The sequence below is a fragment of the Phalaenopsis equestris genome, unplaced genomic scaffold (assembly GCF_001263595.1).
Source record: "Phalaenopsis equestris unplaced genomic scaffold, ASM126359v1 Scaffold000511, whole genome shotgun sequence".
Lineage (NCBI taxonomy): Eukaryota > Viridiplantae > Streptophyta > Magnoliopsida > Asparagales > Orchidaceae > Phalaenopsis > Phalaenopsis equestris.
The window spans coordinates 225669-251517 of NW_018164951.1; the positions used below are offsets into that span (position 1 = coordinate 225669).

A 25849-nucleotide genomic window follows, 5' to 3' on the forward strand; every position below is an offset into this window, starting at 1 on the left:
TGCCTTTTTTTTCCATTTGTGAATATATTCAATTGAAATTTATTAAACACCAAATTGACTCCAACTGAATGCTGGCAAAATTTGAACATAAAATTTTTACTGAATCTTATAGAATTCTAAGGGATTTCTTACTTTTGGCGTTTCATGGGTTATAGATAGGACCCCTGAGGCATGTAAAAATCATTGAATAGCGATTACTGAAATAAAATTACATTGTTTCTTGATTCATGTATGTTTGCTAATCAAATATGAATATTTTCTTGAAGTTGAATTAAATAAATACTTAAAGTTACAAGTGGATTCTTAACATGTTATGCAAGTCTGAATATATACCTACATTAGTACATATTCTTAAATCAATATCCAAACAAGAGCAGATGTTTGAATTTGAAACTGAGTTTGAAGCCAAAAATAAACTTCCATTGCAATCTAAATGTGCCATTCAAATTGAGTATCTAAACTTGCATATGATCTTGAAGGCAAATTTTAGCTCCCAATAAAAAATTGAATCTATTCTTGATTGTGAACCTAAATTTCTAATAAAAGCTCATAATTAAGAACCTAAGCATTCAAAGGGCGCTGAAATAATCCTGAATATATAGTCAAACAAATCAAATATACTATAGTTAATGAGATGAATGAGCAAACTTATAAGATCAATACTGAATGTGAAAGCAAAAAAATTTTTGCCTATTAAAGATGGTGAAATGTATTTTTTAATTTTCGGTTTCTTGGCGTACAAATTCATAAAAAAAAAACAGGCATTTCAATGAATTTGTTAAAAAAGAAAGTAATAAAAAAATAGATTTGAATTTCAAAGTCTGGCCATATTTGAAAGTAAGAGCCTCTGCCTGGACTAGCTTTCTTTGAAGTTAGTCATCTAAAATGCATTTTTTACTTGTATATGGCTTTCATACTCAATAATCTTCATCATCTCATCCTCTAAGGATATGTTAGTAGTAATTAAGATATGTTGGCATTCTAACATTTTTAACGCATGTTTTGTATCATTTATATGATTTACATGAAGAGATGCGCTAATGCCATGCAGGTGTTGTTGCCCCAATTTTGGGTGGCTTGTGAGTGTGGGACTCACATCCTTGCATGCACATGTCATCAATCTAGTATTGTCATTAGATGTTGCATATCAGTCATATGATTTACATGAAGAGATTCATACCTTGCCCCAATTTTGGGTGGCTTCTTCTCCTTCTTGACTTGGGTTGCGCTGTGTAAAAATAATCTAATTTTGGACCAAGTTAAATAAAAAACTTCAAACAGCTTTAAAAACAACTATTTAATAAGGCAAGAATTTACAATCAATATTAGCCCACAAATTGAGCAACTTTTGATCGTATCTTTAGCTTTCAATTAATGCTCATCTTTCCAAAGCAATAAAAATTTTATGGTGACCATTATAAGCTAATGTACATCTAAATCCCGAAAAGCTTTCAATTGGAACTTTAAATAAATTAACTATGAGTTGGAAATTCAAGAAATCTTGGCAATTTCAAAACCTCGATATATCTAACTTAATTTTATTTCATTGAACTACTGCCAATATAGCGGATTTAGCTCTCTCTATCCCCCTTTTTTTTAAATTCGCATCAAATGCTACTAGATACATCCTTTCTTTGTTCCATTACTAATCACTTGAGAAAAGCCAGCATTTACCCTCGTTAATCTCCCATATGGAATGAGAAAACTCGAAAGTGGTTTTTTCTGATGAAGATTAGGTTGGAATTTGCCATAATTTCACTGATATTTAAACCTAGATTTATTTAGATCTAAGTTCAAAACTTCCAATGAGCAAAAGCCCTAAAACTAATTACCTTTTTAAGGAGGTCACTTAAGATCGATTTTAGGAATTAAATTTAATGCTATGTTTAAATTTAACTCATGGTTAATGGTTGGAAGAACTGAAGTAGACCCGATCAAAATCTCATGATCCTATCATCTCGGGTATACCGGCGTATCCAATCTACCAATGTCAAAGGATATAAGCTACAAGTCAAGGAAACTTGTTTAGCATCCATTGGTTCCACCTCTCGCAAGTAAGAACAGACTGGGATAGAAATGTATTTGTATGTCGAAGCATCCTATTGAAATTGATGCCAACTCATTCACTAGAAAAAAGCTGATCTAATCAATCTCATTGAAGAGTTCATAGGCACAAAGCATGGCCACTTTTATATCTAATATATTAGATATATAAACAGGAGCCCAAAGGCAAGGCATGAATATCAATTGTCAAAGGATTTTAGAATGATTCAAACAAGCACATTTAAGAAACATTAGTTTTGATTGGTGTGTTTGGCATTGATTGATAGGCTCATTAGTACAAGAGCTGGCTCAATTTTAGTTTAGGTTTAGGGTTTATATTGATTATAAGGTAAGTGAATTAAGCATAATTTGATGGGTTTGCTAACTTTGAATCGATGCAAAATAAAGTTTACATCTATTGGAAAAACTAAGTTCAGATTTAATGGATTTGTTAGCTTTGTTTCTTCCCAAGCTGACGGCATGGAGTCTAAATATGCTTGAAAGCCCTTAAGCAAGACTCATAAACTCGACAATAAAAAAAGTTTACTAATGGGAGCTATTGTAAAGTAACGCACCTAATTAGGTTTTGTTTGATAGGCTAGATGGCATTATGCCTATCAAATTAATTTAGTAAAATTGGAAGCTTACATAAATGGGACAATCATTATACATCATTTAAGTTCTTAATTTAAGTTCGATATTTATAATTAACTTGATCTGAAGTTTTACGTTAACAGATCTATCTGTGAGTTGCCCAGAAAGTTGTAACTTACAACCCTATTTTTGGACATAACCGTGTGTGGGACTAACAATTCATATAATAGAATTGGACAATAATGAGTTATAATGAGTCTTACAACCTCGCCCTATAAGCAAGGCAACATATTAATTAAGTAGGGTTGATTTTGATTTGTGATATGGAACATCTTTAAAGTGTGTTGAGATGATTCAACATGACATGAGATCAATACAGTATCAATAAGATTAAGCTCAGGTCCTCGCCCCATTTGTCTTATCAGGGTTGAAATCATAATTTCTAAGGTATGTCTAAATTAATTTTATAAGCATTTCGGTCACTTGGATGCCCGTTAGAATTATCGGTGTAGGTTTAAGCTCATTTGAGAGCCCCATGCAAGTTAGCATAGTTTTTGATAAAGTAGCGTAGTAATCAATCTACAACAATGCTAACTTTATTTAATATCGACCAAAAAGAATACTTTGACAGAGATACCAATTACTAATAACATGAATCAAACGTGTATCAGTCCCATAAACTTAAGCAGATAATTTTTTATACTCCTTCCGCAAATCATGCTACTTCTATGAATCCAATTTCAACATCGAACTTACGAAGCAAAACGCGAGAGTCCGAATCCAATTCCAGTGCATCAAAATGCTAATGGGGACAAAAAGAAGTATAAGTATAAGCTAGGGTTTCACCTTCGCCGGTGAAATTCTCCGCGTAGAGCCGCCGCCTGCCGCTTTGATTCCGAGTAAAGGATTGAACTTGGAACCACGTGACCAGAGGTATAAAATTGAGACCGATGTGAAAGGCGTATATTTGTTTGGTGAGCACGCGGAGATAGATGGAGATATGGTATTTCCATGAGCCATTGGAAGAGGCAGTCATGCTAATCGGCTAAACGTAACCATTGAAAATGTGTCATATACATAAATATGTGTTTGTATATATATATATATATGATGTATTTCACTTTTAAAAGGTAAATAATAATGATATTTTTTATATAATATTAAAAAATGAAATATTATGTATCTAAAAATGAATGTTTAGATGTTAGAAATATAAATACATAAGAATTGTGTGATATGTATGTTAATCCCCCTAAAAATATATATTTAAAACATGATAGTTTATTTTTATTTACGTAAATGTAAAAAATAAAATATTATTTTTGAGAGAAATTTAAATAAATATTAGCATATAATCATTGTCAAAGAAATTATTGACCCTACTAACAGTCTATTGCGGGCTCATAAATATAACTTGGAATAAACCATTAAATAAATAAAACATTCGGATAAGCATAATCAAATAGTTTTGGTTCAGTATTAAAAATAAAATTTCTATATAATCATATATTAAATAAAATTATAATTAAATCTTAAATAAATACATTAGCTAGCCTAAATTAAACTTCTTCACCTACATGCCACCGAATTCCTATGTATTCACATATCTAACACCCAAAATTTGATGTTTAGATTTATGCCACGCAAATCTTTTGCATCACATAAAAAATATCACCATTCGAACTTCTAAAAATTGAAATACACCTTCTCATAGATATATATAAGGTCTCAGATGTAAAAACCAAAATTTAGGTGTTAGATACGTAAATACATAAGAATCAAGTGGTATGCATTGGAATCTTCCTATTATTTATGACCATGAACCAATCAGACATTAAACTACTCAAACATGTTCATCAATCAATTGATTATTTATAAGAACACCCAAGTTTGTAATTCACTCATACAACAATGATAAATTTATAAGAAATCCAAAGTATCCAACCACAAAGTACATAACAAATAAAGATCTTAGAAAAAAGAAAATCAAATATATGAATAATTATACAACCTTTCTTCCTCCTCTCTGACTGATATGAGCTCTTATAAACGGCTCAATGTTTCCACTCAGAACAGAACTGAGCTCATGCAATGTTACTCCAGTTCTTAAATCGTGTACTGATTTATGAGGGCGAAGCATATACCTCCTTGTCTCATAATTATTATTAGTTTTCTTCAATAAATCATTATTTTTTATCGTAGTTGTTTCTGTTTCGGTTCTCTCTTCCATTGCCATCACAAGAAGCTTTGCTTTGAGGCGATTGAGAGCTTTCATCTTGTTTGCAAATTGGCTCCTCTCACCTGCATGCCTTTAGATTCGTATAAACAAATTGCAGTTTTACATATTTACATATCTAACACACCTGAACTTTATTTTTTTTACATTTATAACATCTAAATCTTTCATATCACATAGAAAATAACAACATTTTAACATTTAAAAAGTGAAATAAGCATTTACATAAGAATTGAGTGGTATTATGTAAATATTCCTTCTGAAATTAGAACTTAATCGAAGAAAGAATACTGTAAAGCTTTCCCAATTTTTTTCTTTTTTTCTTTTATTTTTTTATTTTTTACTAATGTCACCTAATAATAAGAAAGTATGCAATCAACATTGTGCAAACATGCAGGAGACAAGTGTAATACAGGTTTATCGCAAGAATCTCAAAGCAAATCTAATTTCATAGAGTTGAGATATCAAAATGTTTTCCCTCTACTTTGCATAATCATTAGGGCTGTCAAAAAAGCTCGTTGTTCGCGAACAGTTCGTGTTCGGTTCGTCAACGAGTTCGTGTTCGATTCGTTCGATAAGTAAACGAGACAAACACGAACAAATTTTTTTCGTTCGGTTAGTTAAACGAACCAAACACGAACAGTGATGCGTTCGTTCGTGTTCGAATCATTATTGTTTGAAATATAAAATAATTATATATAAAAAAATTATTATATTTTAAAACATTAAATTTTATAAATTATAATATATAATAAAATAATAATAATAATATATTAATATACTATAGTAGTAATATACTAATATAGATATTGTATATTTATATAATATAAGTTATATAATTAATATATAATATTATTTTTATATATTAATATTAGAGATGTCAAATTTTCGGTTCGTGTTCGGCTCGTTCGTTAAGAAACGAACACGAGCTTATTTCAAACAAACTAAATTTTAAACGAACCGAACACGAACAAAAGCTTTGTTCGTTCGTGTTCGGTTCGTTTACACCCCTAATAATCATAACAGGATTTGTTTACCAAACTAAAATATTTAGCATGATAAGTACCTCAATTTTGACTCCCTGACAAACCAAACATCATTGCAGCATTATCTTTCGCTCAATAATAGCTTGATAAAGGTTAAATATATGCAAAAATATACGCAAATCATATTATGTTCGAGATATATGATTACTTGTTTTCCTGTACATATAAATTTATATAATTTGTAACTAGCTCCATAAACAAACAAGTGAAACGCAAACAACAAATCTTTTCTCACCGAGCAATCTAAGCCAAACAAAGGAGTCTACTTGAATTTGCTCCTTTACACCTCTAATACATGATTTTATGAGGCTTAATCAGAGGTGATGTTTCTAAATGAGACCAGAAACCAATTTTCAATAAAGTGGGATTTACATACACAGCACACAATTCTTATGTATTTACATCTCACACAAAAATTTTCATATATGCACACATTGCACTCAAATCTCTTATATCAAATAAAAAATAGCATTATTACTACTTTCCAAAAAGTAAAACACACCATTTCATGCATAGGTTTAAGACGTCAAAGTGCTATGTATGTAAATATGAAAGGTTAGGTGTGAGATGTAAATCCATAAGAAATACGTGCTAACTATGTAAATTTTCCTTAAATAAAATACTGCATATGCATAAGCTAGCAAGACAGTACCTGAGCACTGCACAACTGTGTTGCTTGGAATATGACGGATGCTGACTGTAGTTCTGCTTTTACAGAAAGTTTCCTCTTGAGATGAGGAAGATATCTCCATATCTTTATCATCTATGTGATAATCAGCCATATTCTCAAGGAAAAGAGGAATCACATCTATGCTTGCTGAACAAGTCTGTCAAATAAAAACATAACAGTCAGTCGGGTAAAGGGAAATCCACCTAATATTTGTCAGCACAGGTTATTTTATGTATATTATATGAGTAAAATGTCAAAATAGTCCTCAATATTTACATTGGGTCCTTTTAGTCTTAAGAGTTATAAAAGTTTTAAATTAGTCTACAAACTGTTTTAATGGAGGCCAAAATAATCCTCACAGGTACTATTTCAACCCATATTAAAAAAGTCCGGGACTAATTTGACACTTTTCTATCAATCTATGCATACATATATATATATATATATATATATATATATATATATTGAAATTATGAGCGATAAATTACAGAGAAGGAGCCTTGAATTCATGGATCATTTCACTACTCTATATAAATTAAGGAAAGACGATGATAGTCCGTTGGAAGCAGAAGACCTGCAGAAACAGTGATGAATTCCAAAAACAAATTGTAATATTGTTGTGACCATGTGAAGTGTAAGAAGAAAAAGTTCTTTCCAAGTGTGTCATATGGGGTGAGAGTTGATAGCTTATCATTAGGCTTTTACTATTTGAACGAAAGGCTCGGTCGTGTTTTGAAGTTGTTCATAATCAGCTGAAGGCATTTGGCTAGAGTTTCAAGCTAAGAATATGGTCAAACCTTATTTTTAGTAGATTTTAAGTTTATAGTGGAACACTAGTTATCTAAATCAGGCTGACTAATAATATTATATAAAGTGACGAAATAGTCCCCCTACTATTTACATGGACTATTTTAGTCCGAGAGTCTAAAAAAAGTGTCTCATTAGTTTCATATTCATGGCCTGAAATAGTCCACAAAAAGAATTCTTTTAACCCCCATTAAAAAAATCTAAGGACTAAATTAACACTTTTATAGACTCTGAGATTAAAATGACCCCTTGCAAAAAGTCAAAGAACCATTTTGACATTCTCCTCTTATATGTGATCATATCTGGAAAATTAGTTGTGTTGTAGCAGCAGATTCATGAACAAGTATATTGCAATTCTCACAAAAGTTTGTCATGTTCAATCCCTTCATCTGTCTTTCTCTTCTGAAGTTTGAGAAATTGGTAGAATTAAAATTGAGTTGAATCCAATAATTTTGAGCCTTTATCAAAGAAAACTCGGTCAAACTCACCAAAACATCAGCCATATATACCATGATAAATACAAGGTTGGAAGTAAACGACATTTATATTTTGATTATATGTTATATGAATCGGTTAATAAGTATATTTCAAATCTATTAAAAGAAAAAGTGTACAAGTTTGAATCCTAGTATTGGGCCAAGCTATGCAAGCTTACCTCCCACGTTTGAAAGCTTTAATCATTACAAACACAAATTAAAAATAAAAGGGAAAAATATTATGATTTATAATATTAAGTTGCGGAGCTTAGTTTTTCCCCTAAGAACAAAAGGCCTACATAAACTCAATCATGGAACAAAGTAGTTCATTTAATGTGTTTAGGGCTTTCACAACACTTTTAGGACTTTTTTGGGACCATTTTTATTTTTATTATTATTTTTTTACATTTATTTTTAAAAACATATTAGTTGATGTATTTTTTAAGTTTTTTTTTTCATTTTTAAACCAAATTATCTTGTTTTTAAAACATTTAAAATAATATTTATATTTTTTAGTATTTTAAAAAATGATCACCACTAATAAACATGCTTAATTTCAAAGTTCAAAATAAACAAAACAAAATAAATAATAAATAATTAATAATTAAAATAAAAGTGATCATTTAGGCTATCCTATTTTTTTCTTTGTAAAGGAGGCATCATTAGTTGACATATAAGATATTAGAAACGGCTAAAACTCCAAAATTGAAACTTTATTGACATCAACCGTAACCATCAATTAGAATAATTTGAATATTTCATGGACTGTTATTTATAACTTCTTTTATTCTCAATGTTTTAAATTAAGTATCATCAAATTCTTAGCATAAAGGTGCTAAAAAGGTCATGTAAATTTAAGATTTAAAGGGACATGGAGATAATTACCTCACGAATAATAGATCCATCAAGAGAGCTGTGGATCATTCTATGGATTCCTTGCTCTCCAGAAAGGTAACCATACATGCACTCCTTTTCAAACTCAATGGTGGCTAACTTGGTGCCGCCTCCCGAAGAAGGAAATGTCTCCGAACCTGTCACATTGTGGCCAATTTTTTCAGCCCATCTGGTATACATAAGCTGGATTGTTTCTGTCCACATCTGTAACAGAAAGAAAAGGGGAAATTTACATTCATACCACACAATTCGTTAGGATTTATATATCTAAAACCAAAGGTTTAATATTTACCTGTAAAACACTTTGCTGTCATAAATCTATACATTAAAAGTGTATTTCCCTTTTAAAAAGATAATGATGGCGGTATTGTTGATGTAAATATAATTATATGTAAATAGATAAGAAATGTGTGATACAAATGTAAATGCTTCCAGCCCCCAAAATGTTTAAAGATATTAAGTTACATTTCAAAGCAGTTTTAACTTTTGTGCATACAAAATATGCAGCAAGTCTAGGGGAGAAAAAATCATCTTTAATTACTATAGCTTAGTTTTAAAACAAAATGGGAAATTTACATATGTAGCACACAATTCGTACTATTTACTTATCTCAAACCTAAACTTTCATATTTACACACAGTATTTTGGTACTTTAAACTTATGCATGAAAAAGATTATTTCAGTTTTAAAATGTGATAATAGTGCTATTTTATTTAATATTAAACATTTCAGTGCTATATGTGTAAATATGAAAATTTTGGTGTGAGATGTAGATAGATAAGAATTGTATGCTATGTATATAAATGCCCCCAAAAAAAAAGAGTTGACATTTAAACCTCAGAAGCGGTGCCTTCTGTTCCAGCTCTAATGATCATGCAAGCACCTTCTTTGTCATATGGACCCCTAAGTAGTTTAGACATCTCGTAGCGATCGAGGAAATCATTAACATCCAACGATGCACTATATGCTTGCTCGAAGAGCCGACCGTTTATAATATCCATCTCAGCCAACTGAGTAATCAATTTCGCCTCTTCAGCCTACACAAGAAGCAATAAAAACTCTGAAACCAAATTTAATATTGAAAAATATCCTCAACAAAAAATATGCAAATATACAGATATTTGGCAGCCAATTAACACAGATAACTATGGAATTTAAACTTTGATCAAATGAACTCACATCATGCTAATCTGTTAGAGGAGAGCACCTTATGCCACATGTCTTTGAGATTGTTGACAGCTTTAATAGAATCAGCAAAGGCACTAAGAGATTCATTAGACGAAGTTATATCATCATCCCACAGATTGCATTCCCGAAGAACCTCCTCTTGCTTAATCCTTCTTTCTTCTTCGAACTTCATTGCCCCTGGAGCCATCATTTCGGCACGATTGACAGTCTCTTCGATCTTTTTCTTTAATGAAAATAAGCCTAAAATGAAATGGTTAAAAAAAAAGGGTCAATAGATCAAAAGGAGGTAATAGGAGATGGCATAAAACCAGATTGAAGAAGATTAGCAAACCATAAAGGTGCTTTTACTTGCATACCACTCAATATGTATTTACATATCTAACATCTTAATTTTGCTATTTACATTCATATTACATTAAAAATATAATTATTTTTTAAACTTTTAAAAAGCAAAATACAACTTTTCATGCATAGATAAGGCAGCGTATATGCGAACATTAAAGTTTAAGTGTTAGATATGTAAATACAGATAAATTGAGTGGTATGCATGTAAATCTTCCAACCATGAAACATACCCAACAACCGTGCAAAACTACATGATGGGTAATCTGATATGATTAACGCTTCTACAGCCATTTCACAAGTTAATCAGAAAGCGCATTGGCGCATACACAAAGTGCAATGGAGAAGCATCTCATAACATATAATTCTCAACTCAAAAGTTTATCAGACCAATTAATATACTTAATTAAATATGATATACATACATGCATGCATGCATGCATGCATGCACACACGCGCACACACACACACACACACAGGGGTGTAAACTAACCGAACACGAACGAACAAAGGCCATCATCGAGATCTGCATTCGGTTCGTTTGAAATTTAGTTTGTTTGAAATAAGCTCGTGTTTGAAATTGTTCGTGAAGTCACTGTTCGTGTTAGTTTCTTAACGAACAAGCTAAACACGAGTTGTTCGCGAACAACAAGCCAGTTTGACACCCCTAATATTAATATATATAAATAATATATTATATTAATTATATAACTTTTTTTTTTTAAATATCATAAATTATACATATATATATAATTATTTTTAATTATTTTATATTTCGAACAATAACGATTTGAACACGAACGAACGCATCACAGTTCGTGTTTTTAACTAATTGAACGAAAAAAATTTGTCCACGTTCGTCTCGTTTACTTATCGAACGAATCGAACGAACTGTTCGCGAAAAAAATTTGTCCACGTTCGTCTCGTTTACTTCTCGAAGCCTAATTTGACTTTTTCAGGCTGAACTATTGCCTATATTAGCCTAGACTGCATGATCAACCTATGAACTCTAAAACGTTGAGCATAGATCGTGAACCCATCAAACAATAGGCCAAATGGCCCTAACTAGTTTGATACAACTTAGAATGGATAAAACTATCCCGACACAACAGGGTAAAATGAGAAGGGTTTAACATAATATGTGGCCGAAGAACTAACGTGTATGATTGATATGCCCTTAAAGGTACAAAGCTCTTGATTAATCACAATTTTTCAACCAAAAATATCAAGGATGATGACTTTGAGATCCTCATATGGCTATATAAAAAATGGATGATGATCCCTTTGACATGAACATCATCAAATTTTATCAAGATTTGTGAATGAACCTTCATTGAATCCGTAGAATTAAGCATAAGTTTCAAGATTATTGGCAGCCTAATATGGATTTTTTACTACACAAATCTAGTGTTCAAAAACCTTCATCACACTATTTACTATGATTTATCTCCAAGAAAGTGATGGTACAGCACAATGTTGATATGGAGTGAATTTTACCATTTAATCACTCATAGAAACAAAATAGCACTAAGAGAGGGGTGTTTTAGTCCAACATGAATGTTAAGGATGAAATGGTTCAATTATCCACCGTACACTTCATCAAAGAGCAAAAAAATCCTTCTAATGCAAAAAATGAGCGCTAAAAATTAAGTGTTTGTTTAAGATCTTTTTTTTTTTTTTTTTTGCTTTAGTTTTAAAATATCTTCATTTATTGTATTTTTTTGTATGTTTTTATTTTTTGATTTCAAAAATAAATTAGCTTACTTTTAAAAACAATCAAAATGCATAAAAAATTGTTTTGATTTTTTTAAAAAAACAATTAAGCATGTTAAAACATACCAAAGTATAAACATAAAAAATTTAAATAAAAATAAAAAAGATCCCAAACGGAACCTAAGGAAACATCTGTCTCATTTATCCTCATTCATTTCTTTGAAGGAAGCTTCATTGAGTGTCTTTTGTGCCGTTTAAGATTGATCGCTAACTTAGATATTGAAGTGCCTTCCTAGGGGTAAGTTCATCGAGGAGGCTCGTATTTTTGAATGTGTGTGTACAGAAAACGGGCTCATTCTAAAGCCTATGTCTTTTGAGACGAAGACGAAGTAATTTTTAACTCATAATAGTGGCAAACATTAAAGTAAAGCATAAATTATAGGAAGACATACATACCATTCAATTCCTACGTATTTACATATGTAACAGCTAAACTTTAATTTTTAATATATACCACCTTACCTATGCATAAAAATGTGTATTTTACTTTTTAAAATTTAAAAATGGAAGTATTTCTTTATGTGATATGAAAGATTTGGGTGTATTAATGTAAAAAGGAAAATTCAGGTGCTAAATATGTAAATACATAAGAATTTGATAGTATATATGTAAATGCCCCTAAATTACAAAGTCCTCGACAATCATCTCTAAAAAACATTAAATTAAATAACATCATTTTTGCAAACAATCAAAACTTATTTTCAGCTCGATCCTTACACAAATTTACCTGCAAAATCACAGAAAGCTAAAGAAAGAAGCTAAATCATATATAGACTGAAACGAAATCAATATGCTCCTATTTACGCTAAGTATCTGAATTAAGGTCACTAATTTTCTAACCACAAGTATTCCTCATCCACAAGAGAAATAAAAGCTTCAACATCTTCCTTCGATTCTGTTGCAAGTTCTTGAAGAGATTTAACATTATCCGTAGAAAGTGGAACCAGTTCAAGTAAATTAAAAGAAATAATCAGCAAAATTATCAACAAATGCAATAAGTTTTTACAAACATATTTAACATTTTACTGCAACGTCCTATTCCGAAGCAGGAGAAGAAAAATAGGCACATCTCAGCAGATAAAAAACCTATGGAACCTATAACCAAACTCTTCCATAGCTACACATTTTTATATAAAACACTTCAAGAACAAAAATTAAAGTCCATCAATTGAGAGAGAAGTGACGTACCCAACTCTTTAAATATTTTGGCGTTCCTTCTCTGCATGGACTGAGCAGCACGAAAAGAGCCCAAAGAGAAATGGACTCTCACCGGTGCAACCATTCTTGGCCGGAAAGCCGTCGGGTTTCCCGCCGAGGGCGATTTCGCCATTGGAGCGAGCAGAGGTGGTGAGGAGGGAAACGAGATGCCATTTAAGCACCGCGAGTTAAATTTGGGAAAAAGGGAGGGCTGGCGCGTTGCTGCTCACATAGTCGAAATCTTACAACGTACGGCGATGAGTGGTCCGATTGCTTTGGGCTTGGTGCTCATTTCAATCCGACGGCTGAGAGCATCGCAAAGGTCAAGAAAAACCGATACGTAAAGCCAAATTAAAATCATGCTATTTCAGTTAATTGATATTAATGATTTTAGCGCTATAAATATGGAACTTTAATTGTACAATACGTAAAAATTGTGTTATATGCCTGTAAATGCTCATTTATTTTCTATATTTTTATTTAAAATTAAACATATTCTATATACATCACATAATTAATTATTGTTAAAATCACTCAGAATAAATTTTAAATATTTTAAGTGTTTTGAAAAATAATTTATTTTTTAAAATAAAAAATAAAGCATGGAAAAATTATAATAGAAAAAAAAAATTTTTAACTAGTATTATAATGAATGACAAATATAATAAAAAATTAAAAAATAATTAATGAAAAATCACTTAATATGAAATGTAAAATATAATTATTTTTACCATTGTTAATAACTTAAAGAAAATTATTAATTTTTACTGTATTTCAAATATATTTTCAATTAACCATTTTTTAAAATAAGTCCGCACACAAGCCAACGAATCAAGTCGAGATTAAGTGAAGCTTAGCTTGTTAGCTCATCAAGCGCAATTCATGAGCCACTTATTTTGACAAGCCCAAGCCAACTCACTAGTAAGCTTGGCTCACTTGCACCCCTAATTGGTGCTAGGCTTTAGAGCACCTCACATAACCATCTTACCACTGCAACTTTTTTATGCATCCATAAGATTAATCCATACAGAACAAAATCCTTGGCAAAAGATAATTCAAAGACATTGAATATATCTACTTCTAATATGTCAACACCATGAAATTCGATTTAATTATAAATTCAATAATACACCATAAACAGATTGAAATTTTTGGCTTCTATCAAGCTAGACCTACTCGACAGCCTCTAAAGTCAGGGCACAAAATCTACCATTACTACTAATTTTGGCACAAAAGGCCCAAAAAAAAAACTTGATTTTTACACTGAAGTTTGAGTTCTAGAGGGACTCTGCAAATTGATGAGCGTCCAGATCAAGTTCCTGTCTCATAACACAGTTCATGAGCCACTCACTGCTGAATGTTCGCACCCCCATTTTGGCTGCAGAAAGAGCCTCCTCCATTTCTTCCTCACAGGCTACAAATATGGTCTTTGATGGCTCAATCATTCGTCGCATATCATGTATCACCTGTAAGTATTATATTTTTTTTACAGATTAGCATATCTTCTCACCTGAATAGAAGCATGTATTTGAACTTTGGGGCATTTACATACACGCCACCCAAATCCTATGTATTAAACATATATAACGCCTAAATTTTCTTTTTGGGGCATTTAAATAATTAGCTCCCCAATTCCTATGCATTTACATGAATAATACATAAAGTCTAGTTTTCACATTATAATGCCCAAATATTTCATATCACATAAAAAAATGCCACTATTTTAACGTTTTAATGCATATGTAATGTGGGATATATGTAAAAATTGAAGTTTAGGTGTTGGAGATGTAACTACATAAGAATTGAGAGGCATGTTCCTTTACTTTGAGGGCATTTGTATACATACCTCCTAATTCCTATGTATTTACATATCTAATGCCTAAACTTATTTACATTTATATCACTCAAATATTTCGTATCACGTCAAAAATACTATCTTTTTAACTTTTAAAAAGTGAAATACACATTTTCATGCAAAGGTGAGATGGCAAGTATGTATAAATTGTAGTTTAGGTATTAGAAATGTAAATGCATAGGAATTTAGGGGCATGTAAATCTTCCATAACTTTTACATTTATATCACTCAAATCTTCCATATCACAAAAAAAATACCACTATTTTACTTTTTAATAAGTTAAACACTTTTTAATATATAGATACAGTGGCATACATCTAAAAATTAAAGTTTAGGTGTTAGATATATAAATCATAGTAATTGAGTGATATGCACGTAAATTTTCCTTCAAATTTATATCTCAAATATCATTAGGGCTGTTAAAAAATTCATTGTTCAAGAACAACTCGTGTTCGACTCATTAAGTAGCTCGTGTTCGAATCATCCGCTAAGTAAACAAGTCAAACATGAACAAATTGTTTAAGCTCGAATTATAAACGAGATGAACATGAACAACCCTTTGTTCGATCGTATTCGGCTTATTTTAACTCAAATAAGGAAATTACACACACATAGACACTATTTATATAATAAAATATTATTCCCAGATCAGTTGGTAGAGCATCTACTTCGGCGGTATAAGTCCCCTCTGGTTTGGGGTTCGAATCCCATCTCTGGCAACTGTTGCCTTAAGTAGGGGTACTCAAATATTTAGGTGCATGGATAGCCCCCCAAACATGACGGGGTTTGAGGTGAGTTGAAGACCTCACGGCCCGACGCATTCTTTTAACCATATATATATAATTTAAATCATAATAGTTAGTAAGGTCATATGGTTCTGCTCTTTTTATTGCACAAAATAAAAAGAGCAATTGAATTAATTTCAAGCCGAAGACGAACACACTGCACATGAACGAGCAATTTTGAACTAATTACGAACGAGCCGAACACAAGCCAAGCACGGCTCATTTACAGCCCAACTATCATAGCAGATATGTTTAAAGAAAAAATATTTACTAACAATATTTCTCCAATTCTTCCATATTTGTGATGCCTACGAAGGTAGGCGTCCAGTGGAGAAGAGATTCTTTATTTGTAAAATTTACTAACAAAGATTAGCAGAGCAAAGCAGTTTCATATGTATGAAGTAAATTTGATGGATAATGTTTGAAAAATTGACATTTGGGAAAGTAAGAATAACCTTGAGAAATTATGAAGAAAGAATTTTAAGGCATGTGATACTGAAACTAGTTGAGATGTGGAGTAATACAAAAAACAAACATTTATTAATATAAAAATAGTGGTACAATACGGCTCAACAAAAGAAAAATACAATAATAGGCGAAACCCTAGCTAGAGCTAGAAGAAGAGATTCAAAGGTGGTAGTGGAGGAAGTAGAGGTGGCGGTAAAGTGGTGGAGGAATGCGGGGATGGTAGGTAGCTAATGGAGTGATAGGGATGGTAAAAGGGATGGGTGAGTAGTAGCGAAGGAGTTTGAAGTTTACAACATCACATCGGAGCAAGATAAAACCGAAGCACAACATGTCGTCAGTTACAACCCTAACAAGAGGGAAGAGAACTTGTCCCCCAAACACACAGAGGACAGCTAATTATAGCCTCCTAGTTCTTCACAAGAGAAAGGAGAATGGGGAGGTAAGAAGAATCTAGAAGAAAAACTTTTCTAGAAGAAAGTGTGTAGAAGATGCATGAAGCAGCTTTGGATCGCGAAGATTTGCGATCCAATCCCTATTCCATACGCGAGATTGCGATCCACCGCCCAAACTCCAGCATTCGTGCGTTCACAGGCTTTCGCGTTGTACGATGCTTCGAGCAGACTCGGAAGGTTTTGCGGGACTTCAGCCCAGCTATTTCGAAGTGCCCCGCTAGGGGCGCTGTTTTGCGCCCAATTCGGACGTTGTTAGGCATCTGCGCCAGCATGTGTATGAAATATGGTCGTGTTTTGGAATATTAACAAAACTAAAGATAATTTAACAAAGTCGTACATGAGATACATGATTATTTATGTGAAAACTTCTACAAGAAAAAAAGAGAAAAATTATCATCGCATCTACTTGATATTGTTTCATCATAATAAGTTTAGGGTTTCAAAAGGCATCCTTCCCTATTACTAGAGATAAATTTAATAATATGAAATGGTCAAATTGGATTCTGATATGTCTGGAAATTCATACCACAAGAAAAAAGAGTTTAACTAAGGAGGGCTTTGTGCTAAGAGAACTGAGAAAAATGAAAAATGAAAAAAAAAAAGAGGTTCTTTAATATGTAAGGATACTCTTTTATATTAAAATGCTCACCTCTATTTATAAAGGGAATGACTTATGCATTACAAATCAAGAACTCATTACACTCGAAACGCGAGATATCATCGTTTTATTTATCGTCTTCTTCTAGCATGGGTGTTATACCTAATATTGTCATGATCTCCCCCTAAATAGATAATTGTTCTTTATAAAATGTATTTCCTCGAGCATAACTTGATGCTCGTTTTGTCTGTCAACTTGTTCATGGGGTGAGTTGATATTCTGCGTGTTGATCTCACGAGGAGTTGGCCAACTTAGCTGTGAGAGAAGTTCAGCTTTATTAGTGAGTTATTGAGATGACACAGTCTGGTTAGGCATATGTATGCCAATCATCACAGGCAAGCTAGTGACCATAACTCCTTGGTTGAACGAGTTGATTTTGCTTTATTATTTAGCCAATGCGGCGAGTTCTCCCACTTCATATATTGTACCCTCTTTGAATGCGGTTTATAAAGTTTTGGCAAAATATATTTCGTTCTCTAGTTCTCTCATTTCCTTGATAGTGGAACTACGAAAAGAATTATAATAATTCATATTATAATACAATGATGATATTTAACTAAATTATTAATTTCACATGATTCTCTTGAAGTTTGTGCATTTTCATCCTTACAAATTGAGTAGAACGAGTGCTAGGGTCTTCTCTTCAAATCTTTCTCCTATCCTCTTAAGTGTTTTCTTCTTTCGAGTTTCACTTTCTCAATAGTCAGATAGTGAACCGAAAAGGGATTGTTTGTCAAACGAAAAAGGGAATATGGCTCTGACAAGAAATAAAAGAAGATCAAGTGTTCAAAGGGGTTTTCAACTGCATCTCATAAGCTAGCTCCTACTAAAATTCTGTTCATTTATTCACTAACTCCTTGAGGCTTGGGTGACCGTCAAAAGGTTGTCTGCATCGAGTTTGGTTCAGACGGACTTCAAAAATTCCAATAGCCTATCTTTGCCTTTACAAATAGGACTTGGGTCAGGTATGACACATTCATTAAAATTTATGAATATTCATATAATTGCAAATGAACTTACGTTCAACAAGCTCATGGAGTCATGGGTGATGACCATGTGGGAGATGAGCAGATTGAATTTGAATGAAGTGTCTATTTTCCCTGATAGAATTGCTAATTTGGTTAAGGGAGGAAATCAAACAAAAGGTCTTTTTGAAGTTTGCTACCTTTGGAAATGGAGAGTTTTTTTTTTTGGGTTGTGGGCGTGAACTCGCCTTTTAGAGGCACGTCGTTTTCTAAACCTTCTTCACACTGGTAAGTTTAAAGTTTTGCCATTTCATTGGCGAGGTTTTCTCCTGAGAAAACTTTATTAGCAATTCCCACGACGACTCTTGCATTGCCCGAAGCAAATTTGGGCTTTGGAGAGAAGAGTACAGAAGAACTTTGCTCTAGAATGCATGTTTCCAGCAACGCCGAAATTTTGCAACAGCCAACCTTATTAAAACGTGAGTTCGTTGAACTAAAAGATTTTTAGGCAAGTTGAATATGTCTGAAGAAGAAATAGACCTGGCAAGACGTAAGTATGCATTTGATTCATCCATCCACTTGCGAACAATGAAAAAGGGAGAGGCCCTTAACAAGAATTACGTCTTAAAAGAAATAAATGTTGGTGATGCCTCTGTCGGTCAACTTGATCAACGGGCGAGTTGAACTTCTTAGGCGTATTTATCTCATGGGTAATTCAAGCAACTTGATCTTGGGACTTGAGCTTCCTTGGCGAGTTACAGCCTCAATTTGGTTGAGCATATATGCACGTTGATCACCATAGGGTAGTTATTGGTCATAATTCCCTAGTTGAGTTGATTGATTGAACTGATTTACAATAGCTACCCGTCGGTCAACTTTTTGATGATTTAAAAATTTAATTTAACTATAAGGTATATAGTTTAGATTATGAAAGTAGTGTTTTAATTTTTTAAAAAATGAGACCGAATGGATCTCATTAGTCCAATAATTTGCATAATCGTGTCTGGCACCCTGAATATTAAACATTCGAAGAGAAAAGTGTAGATTCTGGTAACAAACACAATCCTGCAAACTAAGAGATTTGTGACATCCATTTGGTCTGCGAACCGACAAATTCTTCTATTTAATACAAAGATTAAATAGAGTTTATTCTACCTAGGTTCCAAGTTCTCTATAGAGGCAAGCCCCTATAGTCAATTACATCCAAAGTGAAGAAAGTCACTCGAGAAAACTCTCCATAATGATCAATGGTTCTAGTCTTCAAGAATTCAAAGTTTAGGTTTTCAATATAGAACGTGAAAAAAACAAGTGAGAGTGGTTCAAGTGAGAACAATCCTTTCAGGAGTCCAAAAGAAATAAAGGGTAGGGGATGTCACAGATCCTGAGGGGAATCCTCGGTGACTTCCCAAACAATTTTATTATTTGGGACTTACACTTACATAATAACTGGTTATGCAAATAGCCCGCAGAGATAAGAGGTTTTACGTAATTCTGGATGACAACCTCGAAACCTAAGGCGAGTTAGAACTTACGCTACACAACATGGTTGTGCAGGGGCCTAAAAGAGGGTGAAGAATTACATTGCGCTAGGTGGCTACCTCAAAATTCTATGGGTTGTTTAAACTAAGAAAGTTTAATTGGTGAAGACTTGTTTTACTATTGTAGAATGACGACCACCTCCACTTGTAGTCTGCTCCAAACTCCTTGCCGCGCTGCCCACGAAGTAGCTCCAAGTTCCTCGTCGAAGTAGCAGTCCTAAAGTCTAAGGTTCAAAAAATTGCACCATGTATGTTTCAATGTCTCAGTTTTGTTGTCATTATGGGAAATTAAAATAGATTAGAGCGACACCAGTTATGATCCTACGGTTCCCTCGTTCCGGAATCACTATTTTCTTTTGAATTTACTTAGTCTAAATGAGTTGTGAAACTCATTTAAACCAGAGAGATCTCGTTAGCAACCGTGGTTTACCTCCTCCGAGGGACTCCCGTAAATTCGAAAGAACGTGTTATGTTTTGTTTTTCTTTTATTTTGAAAATGTTATTTAATTTTGAAAAAATCGTTTTGTTTTGAAAGTGAAATTTTATTTAGTACCTGCATAATGTGTTAGGGCAAGTAATTGTAATGGAGAAACAACAATATATAAAATGTATCTGCGTACGTGGCGTATCTGCTGCTGTTATTCCTGTTGCATGTTTAACTCACAAAGCACAATATAATTTGCATGGAATTTGAATAAATTGCAGAGAAAAGAAGAAAAACATTAAGTAGTAGAACAAGTAGTAGCAACAGCTAGGAACTCCAAACAAGTGATCCTAAAGTTTCATACAACTTCTTACTGCAACTGGCGAGCTAGTACGGTGATCATACGACCTCCTACGGCTCCGGGAAGCAACTAGCAAGTGTGTACGGTGATCCTACGACTCCGGACAACAGCTAGGAATTTCGAATAATACCTGTATGGGTTCCTATGAACCCAAACAGCAATGGGCAGCACCTATACGACTTTCTACGAACCCAAACAGTGGTGGACAGCGCCTATGTGGCTTCCTACGAACCCAAACGCTAGTGGACAGCACCTAGATGGCTTCCTACAAATCCAAACAGTGGTGGACAACGCCTATGTGGCTTCCTATGAACTCAAATAGTGGTGGACAGTTTCTAGGTGGCTTCCTACGAACCCAAACAGTGGTGGACAGCACCTGGATGGCTTCTACGACACCGGATAGTGGCTTTGGAGCCTCAGCAGCACCCTACAGTGCTCCTATACTCCAAACACTGGCTTTGGATCTTTAGACAGCAACCTACAGTGTTTCTACACTCCAAACAGTGGCTTTGGAGCCTTGGACAACACCCTACAGCGTCCCTGCACTCCAAATAGTGGATTTGGAGCTTTGGACAGCACCCTACAGCACTCCTACGACACCGGGCAGCAACTTGGAGCTTTGGGTAGTGGTCCTACAGCTTCCTACGACATCGGGCAGCGGTTCGGAGCATTGGACAGCACCCTACAACATTCCTATGACACCAGACAACGGCTTGGAGCTTTGGACAGCACCCTACAACATTCCTATGACACCGGGCAGAGGCTTAGAGCTTTAGGTAGTGGTCCTACAGCTTCCTACGACATCGGGCAACGGCTAGGAGCATTGGACAACACCTTACAGCATTCCTATGACACCGGACAGCGGCTTGGAGCTTTAGACAGCACCCTACAGCACTTCTACGACACCGGGCAGCGACTTGGAGCTTTGGGTGGTGGTCCTACAGCTTCCTACGACATCGGGCAGCGGCTAAGAGCATTGGACAGCACCCTACAACATTCCTATGACACTGGGCAGCGACTTGGAGCATTGGATAGTGGTCCTACAGCTTCTCGCAGCAAAGAACAACACTTTTACAGTGACTAACGACAACTATTAATCACCGAACAACACTTTCAAGCCCCCCCAAACGTCAGTTTTCAAACACCTGAACGCTACCTACATTTCTTCCAAAACAACATATAACCAACCCCAAGAAGATGCATTTAAACATTCCCCAAACAATGTGTAGTATACAGCAAAAGAATTCATTTGTCACAGATGCAAGTATTCGAGTTCCAGGTGTGGGCGCGTGTGTAAAAAATTGAGACTAAGGTGTTAGATATGTGAATTTGCAAACAAGGCCATCAAAGAACCATTTAATTCCTGAAGCAAACGAACATTTTGAGCATGATAGCGGTTATGTTTAGATGATCAAGGCACAAAACCAACAAGGAGACATTTAATCCTAAAGCGAACGATCATTTGGAGCTAAAGTGTGAGTTATAACACATGTGAAAGTATCACAATTAAGAAAAGTTGTACTTATACGATTGGGAATTAAGGATCGCGCATGTGAACTCAGGAGAATGAGGAAATCTATACGTGCACAATTGAAGCTCAAGTATCAAGTGCCAAATATTTATGAATTAGAGAATCCGTATACTCAAATTTTACAAAAGCGAAGCAGCAAAATTTTCCAACAACATGAAAGACTTCAAATTTTCTTCAAAAGCATAACATTAAAATTTTCAGATTTTTTTTTTTGTGCAAATCCAAAGCCATGAAACATTCAAAGTTCTCAAACAAAAAGATAAATAAACCTCGAGTCTCTTTGCTTCTCATAAATCTTTTCAAAACAATAACTATATGCAGGACCAAGACAATATTTGAATCTGAAGACGGCAAGAGGCAAACCAAATAGCAGAACTTTAACAACTTAAGGCAAAAGAGGGGTGTGTAAGTTTAAATTTATCTGGCTTACCTGGGTCAGAAGCAGAAAGGAAAGGAGACGAGGGTTGCGGTCGACAGAGAGGAGCAGGAAGAGGGATGCAGTGTCGAGCGGTTGTTCGACGTGAGGAGGAGCTTGTGATGTCGAATGGGGCTCTCGATCTTTGAGGGAGGCGAAGCAAACGTATGCAGGAGAGCTGAGCGGCTTCGGTTCTTCCTGTCGAGCGGGATTGACCAAAGAAGCAAGATCGAGCAAAGGCTTCGCTCGGGAGAGTGAGGCGAGCGGGCTCGAGCAGAGGAGCAGAGGTCTTCGGTGCAGGACTTGAGCGCTTCGGTTCACTGGAAGGAAGAATCTTGTCCTGTCGAGCGAGGGAGACAAGCAGGAGAAGAGCGGGTAAGGCGAGGAGGAGCTGCGGCTAATGATGCGATCTAGTCGCAGAGGATGAGCGAGCGAGTGGAGGAGGGCGTTCGGTCTTCTGGTCGTGAGGGAGAGAGGGGAAGATGAGCGGGAGTTTCGTTCGGTAGAGTTGAGCGAAAATGAGTGGAGGAGAGGAGCTCAGGAGAGGCAGAGGAGGAAGACGAGCGGCAGGGGGTCTTCGGTCGAATGACAGGAGGGAGCCCAGGCTCTCGTGCGCGAGAAAGAAATGGCCAGCGGGAGAGGAGCCATTACTCGAATCAATTGGCGGGAAAATAAATGGTTTCATACGGGCAGGGAGGTTTAATTGGAAGGTATTAATACCTGAATGATTTTAATTAAAACAAGATTTAAATAATTCGTTTGAATTTTGAAATTTGAATTTCAAATTTCAGTGAATTGGTGTCTAGCCCGTGTTCAGCCCCAGTCCAGCCTGAATCGAACCCGAGTCGAACTTGGGCTGAGCCCAGGCCCGCGCACCGCTAAAAAAATGTGCATTGATATCCATGCTAGTCGCTCGCGCGAGAAATCATAACGATATGGTGTCTTTCTTAGCTAAAGTCGACGTCCTTGACGCGTCCGTGTGGTTCGTTTCGTCATCCAGGGTCGTTCGGATGAGTTCACCGACAAACGAGTCAATTTAAGCTAAAATCGTGTGCAAAATGCGGCTTTATCGAGCATTCGGGTCGCAAAGGAGGTTCCCTAGGGGCTGCTCCTATTAATGTAGGAACTCGAGTCAAGTTTCATGTGCCGATCCTAATCAACTCAACGAAATGTCGAGGATTTGGGACCGCCCATGCGAAACTCGAAGGAGTGACGAGGTGGCACGAATTTTCTAAATGGTGTGGGTTCTGTACTAGTCCTCTAGGAGGGTCAAACAAGAGAAGCCTAAAGTTAGACCGTAGGCTCTAAGGAGAGAAGTGAATACCTCATCTGAAAATGAGGTCAACACTGCCTAGCTCATGCAGCGAGCTGTCTCTATATTTTGCACTCGCTCCAAACCCGATCTACTTTTGGCCATACAAGACATAATCAATCAACGCCCAATTTTTCTCAACAAGCAGCATTATACCAATTTGATACGATCCAACATCAAAATCGACACACTTTTCCACAGAAATTAAGGCAAACACAATATTTCTTCAATAATTCAAACAACATCATAAGTCGAGAGAAAGACAATCTCTACCAATTCTTACAATTCAAGTGGTAGGAAATGTCTCTCAACCCTAAATCTAAGACTCACAACTCAATTTCATGCATAAACCTAACCCTAAACATAATAAGTCTATTTTAAGTCTATTCTATTTATACCCAACAATAATAAAAAAAAAACTCCTTGTCCTCGAGGTGGAAAAAGATAGGTGTTCCTCCCGTCCATCACAGTTGTCTTTATGTCTTCATCTGCTACCTCCTCGTCATGTACTATTAGAACTTGTAATTTCTGATCCTTGCAATGGTGTCCTACCGAAAACATAACTCCTTGGTTCGCTTATCTAGAATCTGTCTCTGTAAAACGATTGAGTGTTGTTCCCGATCGTGGCTCATTATTCTTGCCTTGTGCAGTTTCCGTCTGAACTTCCATTGCTTGAGTTTTTGGTATCGTCATGGTTGTTGCACTTCATCTGTGTTTCTCATATTGGTCTTCTCCATTTAGTTCTTATCCTCCACCATCTGAGCTAGCTTTATCATCTCCTTAAATCCCCGCGGTCTTAATAATCAGAGTTCTGCACGTATATCGGTCTTTAAGATTTCATGAAATTCCCTTTCAATTCTAGTTTAAAATCCCCCAGAGTCGTCCAAACGATATTCCAAATCTCTATCAATATTCCATGCATGTCCCCTCTTTAGTTAAGGCATATAATTGCTCTTGTAAGTCTACTTCCCGAATGGCTCGAAAATGTTCTAACAAGCAATCCTTAAATTCATTACACAATAAATCGAGCATCTAGCCTCCCTCAACTGAAACCAGACCGGTGATATCCCCTCCAAACATAATACTGTTGTCATGAGCTTCTTCTCCCCATCTAACCCATTCACCGCGAAGTATCGCTCCACTCGATGCACCCACCTATGTGCGTCTTCACCATCAAAGATCGACATCTTTAACTTTGTAACCCATGAGAATCTCCACTGTTGTCATGAGCATCTTCATCCCACTCCCCCCTATATCGAGCGTAAAGCTACCTCCTTCAATCATAGTCACATCCACTCCTCGCTTCTCTCTTTTCTTCTTAGTGCTCTCCCATACCTTTTGCATAATCTCTTCTTCATGTTTCGACCCAACCGCATCCATCAAAAATCTCTACTTCACCCCCAATCGAACCCCTAAGAGGGCATTCATGATTAGGGCTGTCAAAAAAGCTCGTTGTTCGCGAACAGTTCGTGTTCGGTTCGTCAATGAGTTCGTGTTCGATTCGTTCGATAAGTAAACGAGACAAACGCGAACAAATTTTTTTCGTTCGGTTAGTTAAACGAACCAAACACGAACAGTGATGCGTTCGTTCGTGTTCGAATCGTTATTGTTTGAAATATAAAATAATATAAAATAATTATATATAAAAAATTTATTATATTTTAAAACATTAAATTTTATAAATTATAATATATAATAAAATAATAATAATAATATATTAATATACTATAGTAGTAATATACTAATATAGATATTGAATATTTATATAATATAAGTTATATAATTAATATATAATATTATTTTTATATATTAATATTAG

At 34.8% G+C, this 25849-nt stretch overlaps 3 protein-coding genes across 8 annotated transcripts in view; all 3 read right to left on the reverse strand.

Annotated features, from left to right (window-relative positions):
* Window positions 1–3698, reverse strand: part of LOC110028320 (folylpolyglutamate synthase-like) — a 63107-nt gene extending 59409 nt beyond the window's left edge. For 3 of the 5 annotated variants that reach the window (XM_020730122.1, XM_020730124.1, XM_020730126.1), the window contains exons 1-2: window positions 3484–3698; window positions 1181–1243 (exon numbers count right to left, since the gene is read on the reverse strand). In XM_020730122.1, coding sequence (XP_020585781.1) covers window positions 1181–1243; window positions 3484–3650 — 230 coding nt within the window. In that variant the 5' untranslated portion in view covers window positions 3651–3698. The remainder of the gene's footprint in view (window positions 1–1180; window positions 1244–3483) is intronic. The other 2 variants (XM_020730123.1, XM_020730125.1) reach the window with 2 other exon arrangements.
* An 826-nt stretch (window positions 3699–4524) lies between these two features.
* Window positions 4525–13564, reverse strand: LOC110028381 (peptide chain release factor PrfB3, chloroplastic). Of its 2 annotated transcripts, none has more exons than XM_020730214.1 (6): window positions 13258–13564; window positions 9974–10194; window positions 9603–9803; window positions 8758–8970; window positions 6572–6746; window positions 4525–4938 (listed from the first exon to the last, which is right to left on the reverse strand). In XM_020730214.1, the coding sequence occupies exons 1-6, from the start codon at window positions 13397–13399 to the stop codon at window positions 4640–4642; spliced, it is 1251 nt and encodes a 416-aa protein (XP_020585873.1). In that variant the 5' UTR covers window positions 13400–13564; the 3' UTR covers window positions 4525–4639. The 2 variants fall into 2 exon arrangements, with proteins under 2 accessions (XP_020585873.1, XP_020585874.1); XM_020730215.1 differs by having other exon boundaries at window positions 4833–4946.
* A 779-nt stretch (window positions 13565–14343) lies between these two features.
* Window positions 14344–25849, reverse strand: part of LOC110028365 — a 37319-nt gene continuing 25813 nt past the window's right edge. The window contains exon 14 of the mRNA XM_020730186.1: window positions 14344–14732. Within this exon, the coding sequence (XP_020585845.1) occupies window positions 14544–14732 (189 nt within the window). The 3' untranslated portion in view covers window positions 14344–14543. The remainder of the gene's footprint in view (window positions 14733–25849) is intronic.

What these genes read in the sequence shown, in the direction of transcription:
- LOC110028381 (XM_020730214.1), bottom strand. Translation starts at nt 13,399, where the DNA reads ATGGCGAAATCGCCCTCGGCGGGAAACCCGACGGCTTTCCGGCCAAGA. An exon ending in CAAAATATTTAAAGAGTTGG is followed by an intron (nt 10,195 to 13,257) that starts GTACGTCACTTC and finishes ATTTCATTTTAG; the next exon opens with GCTTATTTTCATTAAAGAAA. An exon ending in CAGAAGGCACCGCTTCTGAG is followed by an intron (nt 8,971 to 9,602) that starts GTTTAAATGTCA and finishes TTTCTGTTACAG; the next exon opens with ATGTGGACAGAAACAATCCA.